Source organism: Borostomias antarcticus (genome assembly GCF_949987555.1).
Source record: "Borostomias antarcticus genome assembly, chromosome: 16".
NCBI lineage: Eukaryota > Metazoa > Chordata > Actinopteri > Stomiiformes > Stomiidae > Borostomias > Borostomias antarcticus.
In genome coordinates this window covers 2,065,465-2,085,464 of record NC_140249.1, presented here as the reverse complement: position 1 = coordinate 2,085,464, position 20,000 = coordinate 2,065,465, and the positions used below count along the sequence as shown (strand labels likewise).

General features: G+C 50.4%; 5 protein-coding genes across 5 annotated transcripts in view; 2 read left to right on the top strand and 3 right to left on the bottom strand.

Moving 5' to 3' along the window:
• Window positions 1-792, bottom strand: part of LOC311319453 (protein phosphatase Slingshot homolog 3) — a 13,449-nt gene extending 12,657 nt beyond the window's left edge. Inside the window, exon 1 of the mRNA XM_084451014.1 lies at window positions 656-792. Within this exon, the coding sequence (XP_084307140.1) occupies window positions 656-703 (48 nt within the window). The 5' untranslated portion in view covers window positions 704-792. The remainder of the gene's footprint in view (window positions 1-655) is intronic.
• A 2,403-nt stretch (window positions 793-3,195) lies between these two features.
• Window positions 3,196-5,356, top strand: LOC311319201 (tubulin alpha chain, testis-specific; the record flags this gene model as incomplete). Its single annotated transcript, XM_084450678.1, has 5 exons — window positions 3,196-3,412; window positions 3,870-4,018; window positions 4,145-4,297; window positions 4,419-4,946; window positions 5,060-5,356. The coding sequence occupies exons 1-5, from the start codon at window positions 3,292-3,294 to the stop codon at window positions 5,354-5,356; spliced, it is 1,248 nt and encodes a 415-aa protein (XP_084306804.1). The 5' UTR covers window positions 3,196-3,291.
• Window positions 5,357-7,046: 1,690 nt separating this feature from the next.
• grhpra (glyoxylate reductase/hydroxypyruvate reductase a) lies at window positions 7,047-15,877 on the top strand (the record flags this gene model as incomplete). Its single annotated transcript, XM_084450669.1, has 9 exons — window positions 7,047-7,132; window positions 7,762-7,892; window positions 8,024-8,096; window positions 8,267-8,383; window positions 8,795-8,883; window positions 9,076-9,177; window positions 9,643-9,778; window positions 10,334-10,464; window positions 15,179-15,877. 9 exons carry the CDS (start codon window positions 7,047-7,049, stop codon window positions 15,298-15,300), a joined length of 987 nt encoding a protein of 328 aa, XP_084306795.1. The 3' UTR covers window positions 15,301-15,877.
• Window positions 15,878-16,312: 435 nt separating this feature from the next.
• LOC311319452 (zinc finger and BTB domain-containing protein 5-like) lies at window positions 16,313-19,194 on the bottom strand (the record flags this gene model as incomplete). The annotated part of the gene is made up of 3 exons (XM_084451013.1): window positions 19,079-19,194; window positions 18,124-18,316; window positions 16,313-18,078 (listed from the first exon to the last, which is right to left on the bottom strand). Exons 2-3 carry the CDS (start codon window positions 18,308-18,310, stop codon window positions 16,313-16,315), a joined length of 1,953 nt encoding a protein of 650 aa, XP_084307139.1. The 5' UTR covers window positions 18,311-18,316; window positions 19,079-19,194.
• A 454-nt stretch (window positions 19,195-19,648) lies between these two features.
• Window positions 19,649-20,000, bottom strand: part of tomm5 (translocase of outer mitochondrial membrane 5 homolog (yeast)) — a 1,413-nt gene continuing 1,061 nt past the window's right edge. Inside the window, exon 2 of the mRNA XM_084450685.1 lies at window positions 19,649-20,000. This exon is cut by the window's right edge and continues 33 nt beyond it. Coding sequence (XP_084306811.1) covers window positions 19,999-20,000 — 2 coding nt within the window. The 3' untranslated portion in view covers window positions 19,649-19,998.

Here is a 20,000-nt window from a genome sequence, read left to right as displayed (position 1 = left end):
AGGGGGAGGAGGTCGCCTGATGTTTTGGCCCTATTACAACATACCACAGAGGCCTTGGGAGTAGCAACGATCAAATTATCCTGCTAAAAAGTTGTTGTTGACGGTTTTAGTGAAGTGAGAGAGATGAGCATTGAGAGTGGAGAAAGGATAAAGACCCCAGGAGAGTGACTGAGTATTTAGTGTGTGTGTGTGTGTGTGTGTGTGTGTGTGTGTGTGTGCACGTGTTTTGTTTATGTGCGTGTTTAGTATGTTATCAACTGAAACAAAGTCAGTGTGGTGGTAGTGAGGGTCAGGGAGTTGAGGTAGAACAGTCTGTTTTACAGGTCATCACATTAAACATAAATAGGTCATCAGTGTTATCTTATCTACCAAACCACACACAGTGACATGACCAGCATATCTGGGGTATATTCGACCTACATTCCCCAAATCCCTGCCAATCAATATAAGCACAACCTGGTATCTACAGAGGAACAGAGACAGAACTAAAAGCACTCTTTATGAACGGGTCCACGACAATGTGCGCAGTCCATATATCAAATTGCTGTGTGTGTTGCAGATGCTTCATGTTAAATGAATGCCTGTCACGGAGAGGTATACACAAGCTGTGTTGAGATGCACTGGAGGTTGTGTAGTTTGGTAAAGAGAGACTCACGGGAGTCGTAGGTATGGACGGAGATCGATGCAGGGTCAACAGAGCCATGGCAGGCAGGCAGGGGCCAGGTCTCGCAGGTTCTTGGCACAGGAGCCCCACTGAAGGCGGTGGGGGGCGGTGGGGGGGATCCCCTCCTGGTGAAATGCGTGGGCGTGGTGACGAGCTGGATGAAGTAGAGCCTCATATAGAGATGAGACGACAGGATGATTAGATACGTAGAACTTGCTGATTGCTCAACACATCCAAGATAAACCCTGGATCAAAAAGGCTGATCCCTCTGGATTCAATGGCTAGTGTTGCTATCCAACATTCCTATCATTCCATCATATTACTGTCGACCAACGTCATGCATACCAACAAATATAGCAAACCTTACATCAAAATACACAGTGTGGCATTCGGGTAGCATATCAAATACAGAAACAGAAAAGAGAGAAGCTGACTGTCGCCCTTGTTGTTGGCCGTGTTGTTTGCAAGTCAAGGGAGGCGGATAGAAAAACATGGGTGTACGTATACTAAGCTATATGAAGACAGCGATGCCACGTACCTCTCTTCACCTTCACCCTCCCACCCGCTTTAGACTCCCTCGCAAGTAGAGTAATTATTATTCTTCTGCAAAAGTTCCTCCACTCCGACAGAAAAGAAAGGGAACGCTACGTTACTCCAATAGCAACTTGTTAAAGGCATGGAACCAGGAAGGAAAAAGGTCGGCGGAGAAAAGTAAATATGCCCTTATAAGGAAGAGATGGGTTTCTTAAAGGGGAAGTGGCCGGTTGTTCATACTTGCAGGTTTCTGTAGGCCTAGTTCTCTCTAAAAAATGATTCAATAGACACATCACCATGCATTTTTCTTTCTAAAATAAGAATAAACATAATAGTTTAAGTGAATCTGACATTGCTAAACATCCATAAGCACAAGTGCACAGTATCACGCACACATGCACTCACGGAGGCTGTTTTAATGCCCCCCCACCCTCTCCGATGGTCCTGGCCTTAAGGCACAGCAGCTCAGATTAGAAACAGATCCGAGAGAGAGTGAGTCAGTGCATTGTGAGATATTGACCTATATTAAGGCCCAATTGAAAAGATCAGATATCACCCTTCTCAGTGTCAGACACCTCCCCTGACTGCCAGGTCCATCCGTCAGCCACTTCATGGTCATCATAACAAAATATCAATGGGAACATATGGAATTAAATGAATGCCATAAGTAAATGGTTATTTTGATTAACTTGACATGGAGCCTAGCCTAGTTATGTGATGCGCAATGCATCGCCTCAGTAGTCTACCCAACCCAAAGCAGCTCTGACTATAATCTAGGCTATTCTAGATTGTAAGGCTATAGCCTAGGCTACTATTGGTTTTATGTCAATGAATGGAGAAGCTGCTTAATGCCTTCGTGAAGTGGACAGTGTCCCAGTCCAAACCCACCCTGCTCTGAGTTGGGATATGGGCTCATGAGAGGCGCAAATCCGCTGGGGGAAATATCTATAATTATATCTATAGAAATATAATATTAGAAATATCTATAATATAGTTAATATAATAATATTAACTATATTAATAATTAATAGAAGTTTAATAAATAGGCCATCACACACATATGCCTATAAAAAAATATAGACAACAGTTAGGCTATCTAATTGAGAAAGTGCTCGTTTAAAAAAAATTAAAAATGCAGATTTGTCCAATCACATCAAGCATAGAGTCAGCACAACCGTTGGATTTTGAAATTGATATCATGATCCAATGGTAAAAGAGGAAATTATGATTGACAGGTCTTACAACCAATCTATATGTCCCCTCGTGAACCGATTAAATGAGTGCACGCGCTCTCGTTTGAAATCTTGGGCAGTCAACCGTTAATTACGACCGTTGGAAGACATCGTCGAGCAAAGCGAATTAACGTTCCCCAGATTTACTACGTTATTCTTTTGACTTTTAATCAAGATGGTGAGTTTTGAGTTTTTATTTTAAATCGCTAAACTTCGCTGAACCATCTGATTTTGACGTAATTCCCACAGGATTAATGTTCTCTAGCGTTAGCTACCGTTAGCTAGTGGAAGAGTGCTAACGCCCACTCCTCTGAGGCGGCAGCGTCACCAATTATTGACTAAAAAACGTAAATGTACAAAACCAGAATTTTTGGTAATAACACTGTCGATTAATGTGTAACTGAAAATGTCCTCTAAACAATTCCGGTATTCAAATCCAACGGCGTTATGTTTTTTTTTTTTTTTTACTGTTTTTTTTTTTTTTTTTTTTACAGCCTTTCTCAAACTATGGGCCGCGGACCACACCCCAAAATAAAAGAACTGTATATTCAATGAAAATAACTATTCAATTCAATGCTGTTGGTCCGTTTTAGCTGTACGTGCAAAAGACTCCAATACCCAGAAGGCTGTGCAAGTTGCAGTAGGCTAAACAAATCCCGTTGTCATGACAACGATCAACTGTCACTCAATCGCTTCTGACTGAAATAACGGAATATTCTCTGTCCAATCTTTTAATTTTTACATTTTATCCACTACTAGCGCGAGTGCATTTCCATCCACGTGGGCCAGGCCGGAGTGCAGATAGGAAACGCGTGCTGGGAGCTGTACTGTCTGGAGCATGGGATCCAGCCTGACGGACAGATGCCCAGCGATAAGACCATCGGTGGAGGGGACGATTCCTTTAACACCTTCTTCAGCGAGACTGGAGCGGGGAAACACGTGCCACGGGCAGTATTTGTGGACCTGGAGCCAACCGTTGTTGGTATGCTTATGTCTGAGTTTGCGAGTCAAGAATCCCGTCATTTTAAGATAATTCAGCGTTAGCTAGTTTACCATGACCCCTGACGTTAGGCCACGTGTGTAGCTATCTAGATGGCTACCCACTGAGCAAAGACACGTCTAAAAGACGTCTTTTAGATGTCTTTTAGATGTCTTTTCTGTCTTTTTCGGACGTCCAAAGACATCCAGTTAGGAGCCAGAATGAATGTTTTTTTTAACGTTCAGATATTGAACCCGTTTTGCACGTCCACAGACGTCTTAGAGGGGTCCAAGCCAGACGTGTGAATATTGAGGGGTCCAGCAGACGAACACACGGGGTTCAGGACCGACGGACGTTATTAAGACATGATCTGAACGTCTCCCTGACGTTGTGTGTTTGCTGGGTAACTACATGTGTTAGTTGGCCAACTAATATTAACGCCTCTTGACTTTTGGTGCAGATGAGGTCCGCACGGGAACTTATAGACAGTTGTTCCACCCTGAGCAGCTGATCACTGGTAAGGAGGATGCCGCCAACAACTATGCCCGTGGACACTACACCATCGGTAAAGAGATTGTGGATCTGGTGTTGGACAGAGTCCGCAAGCTGGTAATTTAAACATCATAGGCTCGCTATAGCTAGTTCTCACCCAGTTTCAAAAAAGTGAACGTTGCATTGTGGCACAGAAGTGGCATTGATGAATGTAATTGGACTCCTGTGCTCTTATTCCTGCAGTCGGACCAGTGCACTGGACTACAGGGCTTCCTCATCTTCCACAGCTTTGGGGGTGGAACCGGCTCTGGCTTTGCTTCTCTGCTCATGGAGAGACTGTCTGTGGACTATGGCAAGAAGTCTAAACTGGAGTTTGCCATTTACCCTGCACCTCAGGTATGGTAGTGGTTAATCGTACTGACATTCTGTCTTTGTAAATTACTTCTATTACTGCAGTAGCATTTTAATGTTGACACTTTGTACATTTGGGCTTGGTTTCCCTTTTGAATGTGCTTAGATTTCCACAGCAGTTGTGGAGCCCTATAACTCAATCCTGACCACCCACACTACGCTGGAGCACTCTGACTGTGCCTTCATGGTGGACAATGAGGCCATCTACGACATCTGCCGCCGTAATCTGGACATCGAGCGGCCCACCTACACCAACCTCAATCGCCTAATTGGACAGATTGTCTCCTCCATCACCGCTTCACTGCGCTTCGACGGAGCCCTCAACGTGGACCTGACGGAGTTCCAGACCAACCTGGTGCCCTACCCCCGCATCCACTTCCCCCTGGTCACTTACGCCCCTGTCATCTCTGCTGAGAAGGCCTACCACGAGCAGCTGTCTGTGGCAGAGATCACCAATGCCTGCTTCGAGCCTGCCAACCAGATGGTGAAATGTGACCCGCGTCATGGCAAGTACATGGCCTGCTGCATGCTGTACCGCGGAGATGTGGTGCCCAAGGATGTTAATGCTGCCATCGCCACCATCAAGACCAAGCGCACCATCCAGTTTGTTGACTGGTGCCCCACTGGCTTCAAGGTAAGATGTGCTTTTATACACTGAACTAGGACCTGTGCACTGTAAGAAAATCAAACTATCCTATGGAAAGCAACTCTGTAAGTGGGCTCATGGCGCCCTTTTCTGTTTTGCAGGTGGGCATCAACTACCAGCCCCCCACTGTGGTGCCAGGAGGAGACCTGGCCAAGGTGCAGCGGGCCGTGTGCATGCTCAGCAACACCACCGCCATCGCTGAGGCCTGGGCTCGTCTGGACCACAAGTTTGACCTCATGTACGCCAAGCGGGCCTTTGTGCACTGGTACGTGGGAGAGGGGATGGAGGAGGGCGAGTTCTCCGAGGCCAGAGAGGATCTGGCCGCCCTGGAGAAGGACTACGAGGAGGTTGGGGTGGACTCTGTGGAGGGAGAGGCTGAGGAGGGAGAAGAGTACTAAGCCATTTGGTTTCACTTGCATGTGCACTGAGTTAACTAGCAGTTAAATAAAGTTATGTTTGTATTCAAATTGTAGAAGGCATTATTTTCTGTAAAGTACTGGTAAGGCAAATTATTTGTGAATTAAATAAAGTTGATGATCTTAAAGCTTTGCCTATGAATATAAACAGATTCTAGTTTTGATCTGTAGCACAGAGATCCCATTGATTTATTTTGTACAAGTCTTCTGCTTTTCAGACCAGTGGGGATTAAAATAATGAACATCGTGTATAGACAATTTTTGCTCTTAAATTGACTAGAGCCAAGGGAACACTTTACACATCCATGGTGACAGGTGAAAATACTTTTATTGATTAGCAGTAGTCTTAGTTAATGCCATACTAGCGTCCTGTCCAGGGGGCGTGCTTGTACATCAACCTGCCTCACGCTAAGGAATCAGGATGGGCTCCTGCCCTATGGGCCACTAGGCTCCAGAACATTACTTCTCAAGGTTACTTACTTTAAATGCTGAATTTGTTTTGATGTATAAAACCCAGTTATTTGTGAGTGTTAAACAATATCCCAGCAGTTAGACCCTGAATTCTCACACTGGCAAGAAGATTCCATTCTCAAGAGCAATAATCTTGCTAAAATAACCACACCTGTTCTGTCTTGTGTAAACAGCAATGTGCCCAGAGTGTGCAGACACACATTCCTAGGCATGGACTGGACAAAACAGCTTTTGTATTTAGTCTTTCTGTTGACTTGCAAAAGAGTTAACATCACAAAACCCTCTTGTTAATCAGCCCTCTTATGTGACAACAGAGATTTCCTCTTAAAGAAGCGACTGTACCAGAGTGCATAGAAAAACCTGGGCTGGTCTCATCCCTCTCCCATTGGTAGCCAATGATTTTACCCATAGAGTTTACCAAAATGCACCTAGACAGGTATAAAGGCGGACATACATTAGACTAATTTTACAGTACAGTATATAAAGCCAGTTTGTAATAAGGAGTAAAATTCATACACAGTTTAAAAGTTCCTTCTCCATGATTAGAATTGAGTACACCACTGTAATATCCTGTTTTCAGCAAGCTGGAAATGCTACCCAAGCAAATGGGTTGGAAAGATGAGTGCATCTTCAGTTGTAGGTCATCAAAATCAACCCCAAAATGTGTCAGTTCTCAAAAGTGCAACAGGAGCAGGTAATGCCCACGTCCCTTCTGTCTTTCTTTAAAGAGCATATTATGTTGTTAATTATGTTGTATAAAAAACCCTTTTCTTTTTTTTTTCAAAACCTTTCACTTAAATTGGTTTACACATAATTGCAGTGACACACCACCACTCACCCCCACACGATGCAAGTTACCACAGGTAATATTATATATTCTATAAACAAGTGAATAGAACAAGCGTGTTTTTTTATGTAGCCTAATTGGCAATGACTGAGAAAATTAAATAGTGGCGAGCGCATCCAGGTGGTGATCTCTGGTACATATGTGACCAGGGTGCACAGACAGACGAATGAACGCACGCACTGCAGGGGTCAAATTAATATTTTTCTAAACTACGGAATAAGACTAGTTTCAATTCACTTGGAGCTCCACGCATGCGCAGTATTGACCCAGGGAGCTAGCTGACTGTGAACTTGTGCAGATTCTGATCTGTAGTATCGAGCAGCCTTCAGGACTACCATTTCTCCTCGTGGTAGAATGCACACAGCACAGCAACTCATGAAGGTTTTCGTAACAAGACGTATCCCGCAAGAGGGAATGAAGATTTTGTCACAGGCTGGACTGTAAGTAGGTAGTTTTCCTATACCTCCCGAGCCAAGCAAGCCACTACGGGTAGCTAGTCTGGCCATACCAGACCAGGGCTCTGTCTCGCGAGAGTACAGGCTAGCTAGTCTGGCCATACCACACCAGAGCTCTGTCTCGCGAGAGTACAGGCTAGATAACGTTAGCTACAGTAGGTGATACACTTCAGTGTTTATTCATTCTGTACGGTTTGCCATATCATGTAAGCTATATCATGTAGCGCTATATAAGTGCAGTCCATTTACCATTTACCATGTATGAATGTCCTTATATTATCCGACTGTTATTAAGGTTTGCTTCTTGAAAATTTCAGTTCAGTTTGATTATTTGACTTTGAGCAACATAGCAAACTCTCTCTCTCTCTCTTTTGGAGAGTAATGTTACAGTATGACCCTGACCCAACCACTCTAAAAGTTCATTGGAGTTGCATTTCACACATGTAGTAAAATATGATATGCTATCTACAGAAGAGAGTACCTGACTAAAAGGGATACAATAAAATAAATATATTCTAATACTATGGTCTGTCAACGTAAACCTTTCGGCCTGCATATTTTACACATGACATGAATGACATGTAGGCTAATCCGTTTCGTCTCCACGCCAACAGCTGTAAGGTGTCCTTGTGGGACTCGGACGAGCCCGTTCCGAGGGCGGAGCTTCTGAAGGGCGTGGCCGGGGCCCATGGGCTCATGTGTCTGCTGTCGGACCGCATCGACGCAGAGGTTCTGGAAGCGGCAGGTATGGGTCTCGGATCTGCCAGGGGGTGGGAGAATTGGACACTGTTACAGAGTGAAGTGCAGTAATAAGGGAACACATCTGTGGGGGAAAAAACCCTCCTAGAGAGCTGACTGTCCTTCTGCGCGTCTCAGGGCCGAATCTGAAGGTGATCAGCACCATGTCCGTGGGCTTCGACCACCTGGCCCTCGACGAGATCAAAAAACGGTAGGAGGCCTATCGTGAAGACTGCCATCATCACACAGAAACCAGGAAATACGTCTCAGCAGCCATCTTACAGACACCGTATATCTTTACTGTGATTCCCTATGAGCCCTGACCAGTACCTACCATCCCTCACCACACTGCCCCCCCTGCCCTCTCCTCACCCATTCCAGTGGCGTGCGTGTTGGATACACCCCTGACGTGCTGACCGACGCCACCGCCGAGCTGACCGTGGCCCTCCTCCTGGCCGCCGCCAGACGCCTGCCCGAGGGGGTGGAGGAGGTGAAGAGGTCAGTCGAGTCTCAGTCCCTCACCAACACACGTCGTGTTCATTCGTCGCCTCTCCTCGCTCGCTGGCTGTCTGGCCTAGATCACCTCCACAGTGGGGTTTTACTGCGGTGTTGTACTTTGCCCCCGAGAGCTCAAACAGTTCCTCATCTAAAGTGAACGTGTGAAGTATCAAACGTGAGGTGTCTCTCTTATTATGATGACCAGCGCAAATTCATCTCATCTGTCCCCCTTCTCCTCCTCCTCATCTCTCTGTCTTGCCCCTCTCCCTCCCTCCCTCCCTCCCTCCCTCCCTCCCTCTCTCTCTCTCTCTCTCTCTCCCTCCCTCCCTCCCTCCCTCCCTCCCTCCCTCTCTCCCTCCCTCCCTCCCTCCCTCCCTCTCTCCCTCCCTCCCTCCCTCTCATCTTTTCCAGTGGGGGCTGGAGCACGTGGAAGCCACTCTGGCTGTGTGGTTATGGTCTGTCTGGCAGCACAGTAGGAGTCATCGGACTAGGACGCATAGGTACAATAATGTCTGATTGGTAACACTGTCTGATTGATAGACATAATGTCCGATTGATAGACTGTGTCCGCTGACTTCAGTAAGTTCTCTACTGTCTTAACTTGGCAGCTGCGGTCAGACCGTAGGCCCGTGGTCAGGACTGTGACGGGCTTGTCGTTGACTGACCTCCACTCCGCTGCGTGTTCTGCTCAGGTATGGCCATCGCCAGGCGACTGAAGCCGTTCGGAGTGAAGAGGCTGCTGTACTCCGGGAGGACGGCCAAGCCCCAGGCCGCCGAGGTGGGGGGGGAGCACGGTGAGGAGAGGAGAGGGGGAGGACGGCCAAGCCCCAGGCCGCCGAGGTGGGGGGGGAGCACGGTGAGGAGAGGAGAGGAGAGGGGGAGGACGGCCAAGCCCCAGGCCGCCGAGGTGGGGGGGGAGCACGGTGAGGAGAGGAGAGGAGAGGGGGAGGACGGCCAAGCCCCAGGCCGCCGAGGTGGGGGGGGAGCACGGTGAGGAGAGGAGAGGGGGAGGACGGCCAAGCCCCAGGCCGCCGAGGTGGGGGGGGAGCACGGTGAGGAGAGGAGAGGGGGAGGATGACTGAGTTTAAGAGGGATCATGAGAGGAACAGGGAAGTCCAGAGACGGAAGCCAAAAAAAGAGGAGGGGCTGGAGAATGAAAGGGATTGAAAAGAGGAAAAGAAGGTGCGGTCTCCTCTGTTTGGTTCGTTCCTTTTCTTCTCTTCCACTCATCCTCTCCTCCTCTCGTCCCTCTGAAACAGTTCCCCTGGACCAGCTGGTGTCAGAGAGTGATTTTGTTGTGGTGTCCTGTTCCCTCACGCCGGAGACCCAGGGTCTGTGTGACAAGACCTTCTTCAGCAAGATGAAGAACACGGCAGTCTTCATCAACACCAGCAGGTAGACCAGTCACACACACACACACACACACACACACACACACACACACACACACACACTGTAGAGGAGCTCCACCATTTGACACTGACAGTTAGTGTTTTCAAAGACAGAATAAATAACTTCAAGACATGCTACTGTATATTTCTGTGTGTGTCTGGTTGCTGTGTGTGGGCATGGCTGTTGGAAAAGGGGAATGATTGTGAAATGCCTGGATGAATAGGGTGTTTATATTTGCCTGGATGAATAGGGTGTTTATATTTCACTCCTCTTCTTGTTGGGAGCCAGCTAGTTTGTCTGAAAGAAAGGACAGCAAGCTAACTTCATAATGAAACTGGCTAAAGTAAGTAAAACATATATTCATGACCTGTTTCATTTATAATAAGAGTATCCCCAGACTGCTTAACTCACTTTCTCCTTCAATCCTCCTCGGTCACCAGTCGCCAGTATACGTTTTTTTTAAGGGGCCCGGTGGAATATTTTTTCCTGGGGCCTCGGTACCTTCCTGAGGATGCCCCTGTGTGTGTGTGTGTGTGTGTGTGTGTGTGTTTCTCGTAGAGATGCGGTGGTGAACCAGGAGGATCTGTACCAGGCTCTGTCCAGTGGTCAGATAGCTGTGGCTGGACTGGACGTTACCACGCCAGAACCCCTCCCCACAGACCACCCCCTCCTCACCCTCAAAAACTGTGGTGAGTATGGAGGGAAGAGAACAACGAGGAATAATCGCGCCAGTTGAGATGGGAATTAGACTCAGATTTCATTTTGCCAGTTAGGTTTTTACACATACTAGGATTTTGTTCTGGCCAGTTGGTGCATCTGTGATTCCTCTCATTTTTCTCTGATCACTTCTGTCCTCTCTTCTGATTGGATCACTTCTGTCCTCTCTTCTGATTGGTGCGGGAGTGCCACTCGTGATGAATACTGTTTAGTACACTTCTGTATGCAACCAATCAGTAAACTGGACGAGACTTATAGAAGATCATGTGCTTCATCTCTTCTGATAGCCGTCTGCACTCTCTCTCTACCTGTCTGTTCTCTCTCTCCCCTTCTCTCTACCTGTCTGTTCTCTCTCTCCCCCCTTCTCTCTACCTGTCTGTTCTCTCTCTCCCCCCTTCTCTCTACCTGTCTGTTCTCTCTCTCCCCCCCTTCTCTCTACCTGTCTGTTCTCTCTCTCCCCCCCTTCTCTCTACCTGTCTGTTCTCTCTCTCTCCCCCCCTTCTCTCTCCCTGTCTGTTCTCTCTCTCCCCCCTTCTCTCTACCTGTCTGTTCTCTCTCTCCCCCCCTTCTCTCTACCTGTCTGTTCTCTCTCTCCCCCCCTTCTCTCTACCTGTCTGTTCTCTCTCTCCCCCCCTTCTCTCTACCTGTCTGTTCTCTCTCTCCCCCCCTTCTCTCTACCTGTCTGTTCTCTCTCTCCCCCCCTTCTCTCTACCCGTCTGTTCTCTCTCTCCCCCCCTTCTCTCTACCTGTCTGTTCTCTCTCTCCCCCCTTTCTCTCTACCTGTCTGTTCTCTCTCTCCCCCCCTTCTCTCTACCTGTCTGTTCTCTCTCTCCCCCCTTCTCTCTACCTGTCTGTTCTCTCTCTCCCCCCCTTCTCTCTACCTGTCTGTTCTCTCTCTCCCCCCTTCTCTCTACCTGTCTGTTCTCTCTCTCCCCCTTCTCTCTACCTGTCTGTTCTCTCTCTCCCCCCTTCTCTCTACCTGTCTGTTCTCTCTCTCCCCCCCTTCTCTCTACCTGTCTGTTCTCTCTCTCCCCCCCTTCTCTCTACCTGTCTGTTCTCTCTCTCCCCTTCTCTCTACCTGTCTGTTCTCTCTCCCCCCCTTCTCTCTACCTGTCTGTTCTCTCTCCCCCCCCCTTCTCTCTACCTGTCTGTTCTCTCTCTCCCCCCCTTCTCTCTACCTGTCTGTTCTCTCTCTCCCCCCTTCTCTCTCTCTGTCTGTTCTCTCTCTCCCCCCCCTTCTCTCTACCTGTCTGTTCTCTCTCCCCCCTTCTCTCTACCTGTCTGTTCTCTCTCTCCCCCCCTTCTCTCTACCTGTCTGTTCTCTCTCTCCCCCCTTCTCTCTCTCTGTCTGTTCTCTCTCTCCCCCCCCTTCTCTCTACCTGTCTGTTCTCTCTCCCCCCTTCTCTCTACCTGTCTGTTCTCTCTCTCCCCCCCTTCTCTCTACCCGTCTCTGTTCTCTCTCTCCCCCCTTCTCTCTACCTGTCTGTTCTCTCTCTCCCCCCCCTTCTCTCTACCTGTCTGTTCTCTCTCTCCCCCCCTTCTCTCTACCTGTCTGTTCTCTCTCTCCCCCCCCTTCTCTCTACCTGTCTGTTCTCTCTCTCCCCCCCCCTTCTCTCTACCTGTCTGTTCTCTCTCTCCCCCCTTCTCTCTACCTGTCTGTTCTCTCTCTCCCCCCTTCTCTCTACCTGTCTGTTCTCTCTCTCCCCCCCTTCTCTCTACCTGTCTGTTCTCTCTCTCCCCCCCCCTTCTCTCTACCTGTCTGTTCTCTCTCTCCCCCCCCTTCTCTCTACCTGTCTGTTCTCTCTCTCCTCCCCTTCTCTCTACCTGTCTGTTCTCTCTCTCCCCCCCTTCTCTCTACCTGTCTGTTCTCTCTCTCCCCTTCTCTCTACCTGTCTGTTCTCTCTCTCCCCCCCCCTTCTCTCTACCTGTCTGTTCTCTCTCTCCCCCCTTCTCTCTACCTGTCTGTTCTCTCTCTCCCCCCTTCTCTCTACCTGTCTGTTCTCTCTCTCCCCCCCTTCTCTCTACCTGTCTGTTCTCTCTCTCCCCCCCTTCTCTCTACCTGTCTGTTCTCTCTCTCCCCCCCTTCTCTCTACCTGTCTGTTCTCTCTCTCCCCCCCTTCTCTCTACCTGTCTGTTCTCTCTCTCCCCCCCTTCTCTCTACCTGTCTCTGTTCTCTCTCTCTACCTGTCTGTTCTCTCTCTCCCCCCCTTCTCTCTACCTGTCTGTTCTCTCTCTCCCCCCTTCTCTCTACCTGTCTGTTCTCTCTCTCCCCCCCTTCTCTCTACCTGTCTGTTCTCTCTCCCCCCCTTCTCTCTACCTGTCTGTTCTCTCTCTCCCCCCTTCTCTCTACCCGTCTGTTCTCTCTCTCCCCCCTTCTCTCTACCTGTCTGTTCTCTCTCTCCCCCCTTCTCTCTACCTGTCTGTTCTCTCTCTCCCCCCCTTCTCTCTACCTGTCTGTTCTCTCTCTCCCCCCTTCTCTCTACCTGTCTGTTCTCTCTCTCCCCCCCTTCTCTCTACCTGTCTGTTCTCTCTCTCCCCCCCTTCTCTCTACCTGTCTGTTCTCTCTCCCCCCCTTCTCTCTACCTGTCTGTTCTCTCTCTCCCCCCTTCTCTCTACCTGTCTGTTCTCTCTCTCCCCCCCTTCTCTCTACCTGTCTGTTCTCTCTCCCCCCCCTTCTCTCTACCTGTCTGTTCTCTCTCTCCCCCCCTTCTCTCTACCTGTCTGTTCTCTCTCCCCCCCTTCTCTCTACCTGTCTGTTCTCTCTCCCCCCCCCTTCTCTCTACCTGTCTGTTCTCTCTCTCCCCCCCTTCTCTCTACCTGTCTGTTCTCTCTCTCCCCCCCTTCTCTCTACCTGTCTGTTCTCTCTCTCCCCCTTCTCTCTACCTGTCTGTTCTCTCTCTCCCCCCCTTCTCTCTACCTGTCTGTTCTCTCTCTCCCCCCCTTCTCTCTACCTGTCTGTTCTCTCTCTCCCCCTTCTCTCTACCTGTCTGTTCTCTCTCTCCCCCCCTTCTCTCTACCTGTCTGTTCTCTCTCTCCCCCCTTCTCTCTACCTGTCTGTTCTCTCTCTCCCCCTTCTCTCTACCTGTCTGTTCTCTCTCTCCCCCCTTCTCTCTACCTGTCTGTTCTCTCTCTCCCCCTTCTCTCTACCTGTCTGTTCTCTCTCTCCCCCCCTTCTCTCTACCTGTCTGTTCTCTCTCCCCCCCTTCTCTCTACCTGTCTGTTCTCTCTCTCTACCTGTCTGTTCTCTCTCTCCCCCCCTTCTCTCTACCTGTCTGTTCTCTCTCTCCCCCCCTTCTCTCTACCTGTCTGTTCTCTCTCTCCCCCCCTTCTCTCTACCTGTCTGTTCTCTCTCCCCCCCTTCTCTCTACCTGTCTGTTCTCTCTCTCCCTCCCTTCTCTCTACCTGTCTGTTCTCTCTCTCCCCCTTCTCTCTACCTGTCTGTTCTCTCTCCCCCCCTTCTCTCTACCTGTCTGTTCTCTCTCTCCCCCCCTTCTCTCTACCTGTCTGTTCTCTCTCCCCCCCTTCTCTCTACCTGTCTGTTCTCTCTCTCCCTCCCTTCTCTCTACCTGTCTGTTCTCTCTCTCCCCCCCTTCTCTCTACCTGTCTGTTCTCTCTCCCCCCCTTCTCTCTACCTGTCTGTTCTCTCTCTCCCCTTCTCTCTACCTGTCTGTTCTCTCTCTCCCCCCCTTCTCTCTACCTGTCTGTTCTCTCTCCCCCCCTTCTCTCTACCTGTCTGTTCTCTCTCCCCCCTTCTCTCTACCTGTCTGTTCTCTCTCTCCCCCCCTTCTCTCTACCTGTCTGTTCTCTCTCTCCCCCTTCTCTCTACCTGTCTGTTCTCTCTCCCCCCCTTCTCTCTACCTGTCTGTTCTCTCTCTCCCCTCCTTCTCTCTACCTGTCTGTTCTCTCTCCCCCCCTCTCTCTGTCTGTTCTCTCTCTCCCCCCCTTCTCTACCTGTCTGTTCTCTCTCTCCCCCCCTTCTCTCTGTCTGTTCTCTCTCTCCCCCCCTTCTCTCTACCTGTCTGTTCTCTCTCTCCCTCCCTTCTCTCTACCTGTCTGTTCTCTCTCTCCACCCCTCTGTTCTCTCTCTCCCCCCTTCTCTCTACCTGTCTGTTCTCTCTCTCCCCCCCTTCTCTCTACCTGTCTGTTCTCTCTCTCCCCCCCTTCTCTCTACCTGTCTGTTCTCTCTCTCCCCCCCTTCTCTCTACCTGTCTGTTCTCTCTCTCCCTCCCTTCTCTCTACCTGTCTCTGTTCTCTCTCTCCCCCCCTTCTCTCTACCTGTCTGTTCTCTCTCTCTCCCCCTTCTCTCTACCTGTCTGTTCTCTCTCTCCCCCCCTTCTCTCTACCTGTCTGTTCTCTCTCTCTCCCCCTTCTCTCTACCTGTGTTCTCTCTCTCCCTCCCTTCTCTCTACCTGTCTGTTCTCTCTCTCTCCCCCTTCTCTCTACCTGTCTGTTCTCTCTCTCCCCCTTCTCTCTACCTGTCTGTTCTCTCTCTCCCCCCCTTCTCTCTACCCGTCTGTTCTCTCTCTCCCCCCCTTCTCTCTACCTGTCTGTTCTCTCTCCCCCCCTTCTCTCTACCTGTCTGTTCTCTCTCTCCCCCCCTTCTCTCTACCTGTCTGTTCTCTCTCTCCCCCCCTTCTCTCTACCTGTCTCTGTTCTCTCTCCACCCATCTGTTCTCTCCCCTGCAGTGGTCCTACCTCACATCGGCAGCGCCACCTACTCCACACGGGGCGTCATGGCAGAGCTGTCCGCCCATAACCTGCTGGGAGGCCTACAGGGCTCAGACATGCCCAGTGAGCTCGCCCTCTAGTGTCCACAGCCCCGTACTACACCCCCACGCCTGCTCCAGGGGGGCGGAGCCTTGAACCGCTGCTGTCTAGTGAAATGGGATTTAAACCGATCAGTTATCTATTCAGGTGAATGGATGAGTGCTGTTTGACCAACCTGTGACCAGGAGAATAGCATGTGGAGGTGGATGGATATTACAGTACCCTCTTAAAACAAATGGTAACATCAGACAAGATTTTGCACTTGAGATCTGTGTTTGTAATGAATAATAATAATATAATAAGTTATAATCTCTGAACTGTTTGAGATATCACTTTAATTAATGAATTAATGACGAGACATTTTGAGGGAGGAAGTGTATAGTTAGCTTTTTCTAATTTGTGATGCGTCACAGACCCTAGTGGACGCACTAACAGCACTCCCAACAGAATAGCACTGAAATGGGTCAGGGGTTCTGGAGCTCCACAGACTGGAAACAGCCTTGTTTAAATCATTTAAGAGTTTGACCTACAACGTAACTTTGGCTGAAAGCAGGGCCTAGTTGTTATGTAAGAAGTATTCCAGTTCTATTTTTGGTAAGTTGTTTAGAAATGTCCGATCACCAGTCATTTTGCATTCTGATGTCAAAACTCCATTTCTATCAGTTTTCTTGACACTAGCTGTTCACTCCACTGATGTCTGATTGTCATAATAAAGCTGTATTAAAAGTGTCAGAGATTCTTATTGTCTTTACTTCTACAGTTGATTGTAAAGGTGTACATTGACAAGAACAGATTCACTAACATGGTCAATGGCAATCCACTGTGGTTTATTTACAAACACTTTTGTCACACAAATGGTGATACTACGGAGTTGGCTAGTGCACTGTCATGTAAACGTGGTTCTCTCATATAGGAACGGGGAACAGTCACGGGTAGGTAGCAGAAGTTGGACCATCAGACCAGCGTCCAAAAAAAGGTCGCTGGTTCGAGTTCCGAGCCAGGCCGCTAAGCTGGTGCCTGGCTGCTGGGTGACTGGTTCTCACAGGGGCCTGCTCACAGACAGGTGGTCTTGTAGTGCTTGTAGAGGTGGGAGGACTGGCTGAAGCGCTTGCCACACTTCAGGCAGCCGTAGGGCTTCTCTCCCGTGTGGACGCGGATGTGCTTCTTGCCGTCCGTCAGGTTCAGGAAGGTCTTGCTGCACATGCGGCAGGCGTACCTCCTGGCCCCCTCCACCACCAGGACGTTGTGGTCCATCAGGGCCTTCTTACACTTGGAGAGGACGTCCTCCGAGGCTCTGGTCAGGGCAGGAGCAGCGGCCCCTGGTGGCTTGGAGGAAGAAGACGCCTCGGAACTGGGGTCCACTTTTGGGGCGATGCGACGGAAACAGGCCCCCCCTAAGCTTCCTCCTCGTCCTCTTCTGGTGGTCCTGACCCGCACGGAATGGGGGAGGGAGGGACACAGGCTGAAGCCGCCCAGGGACGAGGGCCCTACCGCAGGCCTGACCCCCCCCAGGAACCCCCCCCCCTGGGAGCTCTGGCTGGGCTGGAGGATGAAGGCGTCACTGAAACTGTGGGCCTCGGCGGCGAGAAGCTGCTGTAAGGGAACGGAGGATACTGGGAAGACGAGGGAGGAAGAGGAGGACGAGGAAGAGGCGCTGGTTGTTGTGTCTGTGTCTTGAGACAGGAGCCCACCAGCCGCCATCCTATCTTCAGTCTGAGCTTCATTCATAGAAGGGAGGCGCTCCTCCTCTTCTGCCCCGTCGACACTCTCAGTACTGGGGCTGAGAGAACAGGAAAACCCCAGGTCCCGCTGGCTGACTAGGCCCTCATTACCATCCGCGTTCTCTGTCCGGGGATTGGAGCACGGTTGGGGCTCCGGTAGCCAGGGGGTGACGTTCTCATCACCGGGCGGAACGTAATCCCGAGGGTCACCGCTGTCCTCTAACGGGGACGGGGGGTTGCTGGGGACGCCCGGGGTGTCCGGATAAGACGAGCCCAGGTGTTCATCCTTCACCTCGACAACCTCCATCTTCTCCTCCTCTTCCTCTCCCACCTTCACTTTCGTCCGGTCGTCTCCGTCGTCGTCCTGCACGCCGCCGCCGCCGCCGCCGCCTGACCGGCTGGCCGGCCGCGCCTCCTCCCGTGCTGCCGGTCCTCGCCCGCCTGTTTCATACTTCTCCTCCGCTTCCTCGTCCTCTGCTGCTCCCGTCCCCAGAAAGATGTCCTCGTCCGTCTTCAGACAGTCCAGGGACGGCAGCTCCCTGTAGTTCTCTTCCAGCCGCCCGCCGTCTCTCTGTCTGCCGCCGGGCCCCTCCCCCTGGAACGCCCGGGGGGACGACCAAGTCCGTTTGTGGAGGCGCCCGGCAGCAGGGAGGGCCGCCCTCTGTTCCATACCTCCGCCGCCTGTTCCTCCTCCCGCGCCGTCCCCACTCCCAGCCTGGCCGGCCTCGGCCTCCCCCGCGTCGAGGCCTCCCTCCGGGGCAGAGGGGGCCAGGCTGAGCACCAGCTGCTGGAGCACCTCGGACATCTGCTGCCTGGTGTCGGCCTCAGACACGGGCTCCGTCTGAGACTGGTCCCCCAGAGGGCTGCTCCGCTGCTGCGCCGGCGACCTCCAGCCACTGGGGGGCGATGTGGGGACGTTGCGGGAGGAGAGGTGGTGCTTGCAGGCCTTGACCGCAGAGTTGAGGTGCAGGTGGGAGGCGGCCAGGAGCACGTCCATCACGTTGGACGACCCCAGGGTCAGAGTGGAAGTGTAGATCATGTCCAGCAGGGCGGAGAAAGCTTCTGGGGTCACCACCTCTGGGTCCAGCTCCACCACACCACCAGGCATCCCTCCTCCTCCTCCTCCTCCTCCTCCTCCACCACCTCCACCCTCGTCCCCGTCTGCAGTGCTGAGGAGGGCCCTGAAGTGCGTGCTGCAGGCCGCCAGGATTGACCGATGGGCCCGGAAGCGCCGGGGGCCCACCACGATCACACAGTCACAGAGCTGCCCACGGACCCGCTGGTGGTTCAGCTGCTGGAAGATGTGCCTGAAATGGCCAGGGAAGTCCATGCCACTCTGGGAGAGAGAGGAATGGAGGGGTGAAATTGTGGATCAGTACCTGGAGATCTTTAATCATTATGCAACAATTTACGATGTAGGCCAATGCCTTTACACAGCAATGACAAACCAGCCCAGCCCCATTCTTTTGGGGGTCATTTTTCCTATTAAATCCAAGTAGAAGCAATTTGTTTGCACCGCCAACCCATTGGCATATAATGGGCGAGTAGTGGGTGATGGTTGGTAAGGATTAGGTTGACCATCATTTCAAACCCCCCCCATATATAGACATACAGTATACATATAGGAACCTCCGCTTTCCGGGACCGTGGATCATTAGGATGGTCAGATTCCTCACCTATGTTATGTTTGGCCGTCTGAATATGATCTTTTGAAGAAAGGGGTACGTTTCCTTAAACTCTATGGAAAAGCTCGTTTTTCTCTTAGGCATGATGACAGATCCTAGACCAGCCTGAGCTGACAGCGTCCATAGCAACAGCTTTGAACCACAATCTTTTAACTAAACGTCGCTGAAAACAAGTATAGCCTAATGGTATTCTTGTTTTTAAAATCGGGACAATGTGTTATGTGTGAATGTGTAAAATCAGGACAATTTACTGTCCCGAGAGATATTAGTCGGGACTCGGGACAGCCGGGTGGAAACCGGGACGTCTGGTCACCGTAGAGAGGAAGGATGAAAGGACTTTCTCACTCAGTTTGTCTTGGTTATGGTGCAAGCAGCCCTAGATGATCAAATGGACGGATTTTACATGAGCCTACCTGTAAACGTATTTGAGTTTCTGTTGAGAGCAGAAGATATAGGACCCCGCCCCGAACCGGTCACTATACAGGTAGCCGGGAGGGACGCGGCAACAAAACGAGTAACAAAAACACGGAAGCCAAGATCTCGTCATTCAACCATCATCTCGTCTGGCAGTCTGTCTTTGTGTGCTGGGCTGGGGTGACTTATCGTGAAAAAAGATCGCTGCTGTGTCCTTAATGCGTAATCATAACCTGACACATTTTCACAAGATCTGCTAAATAGCTCTCGTTTCGCATTCACACCGTTTAGTCATTTTGTGCAGACGGCAGTTGACCCATTGCCTCCCTTGATGAAACCATCCTGAACATGTGATCTCGCGAGATCAGTATGGTTTTACGAGGCTAGTTGACCCACATCGCGAGTGCTGTCTGTGAAAAATAAGACAACACCGCCCCCAAGTGGCAAGGTTGTGTAAGGACAGATGTGAATTTCAACTTGTAACATTTCCAGTTTCATGTCACATCCAGTCATGTTTTTTCCCGGGCCTTATAAAATGAGCAGAAAAAAAGGTACTTATCACATTATCGGTATTTCCTTTATTGCATATGTAAAAAACATGTATGTCAATGGTGACAACATTACATTTTGCAAAGGGAGCGGAAACAACAAAACTGAACACTCAGACAATCCCCCCCCCCTGAGTCTTTCCAACAAAACAGGCAACAACAGACTCTGACTTATCTGGACATTATGTCTACAAATAGTGTCCAGGTTTTATGGTGGACCCAGGCCAAAGCCAGGACCTCTGGGTCTATATGACGGTGATTGGAATGGTCCTCTGCTCCGTCTCATGGTGGCAGTCAGATCCTCCATTCCTGCTCGTTGTGGTAAATATCAGGAAGGTGGGAGCAGTGGTGAGGAGAATGGCGTGGTGATCTC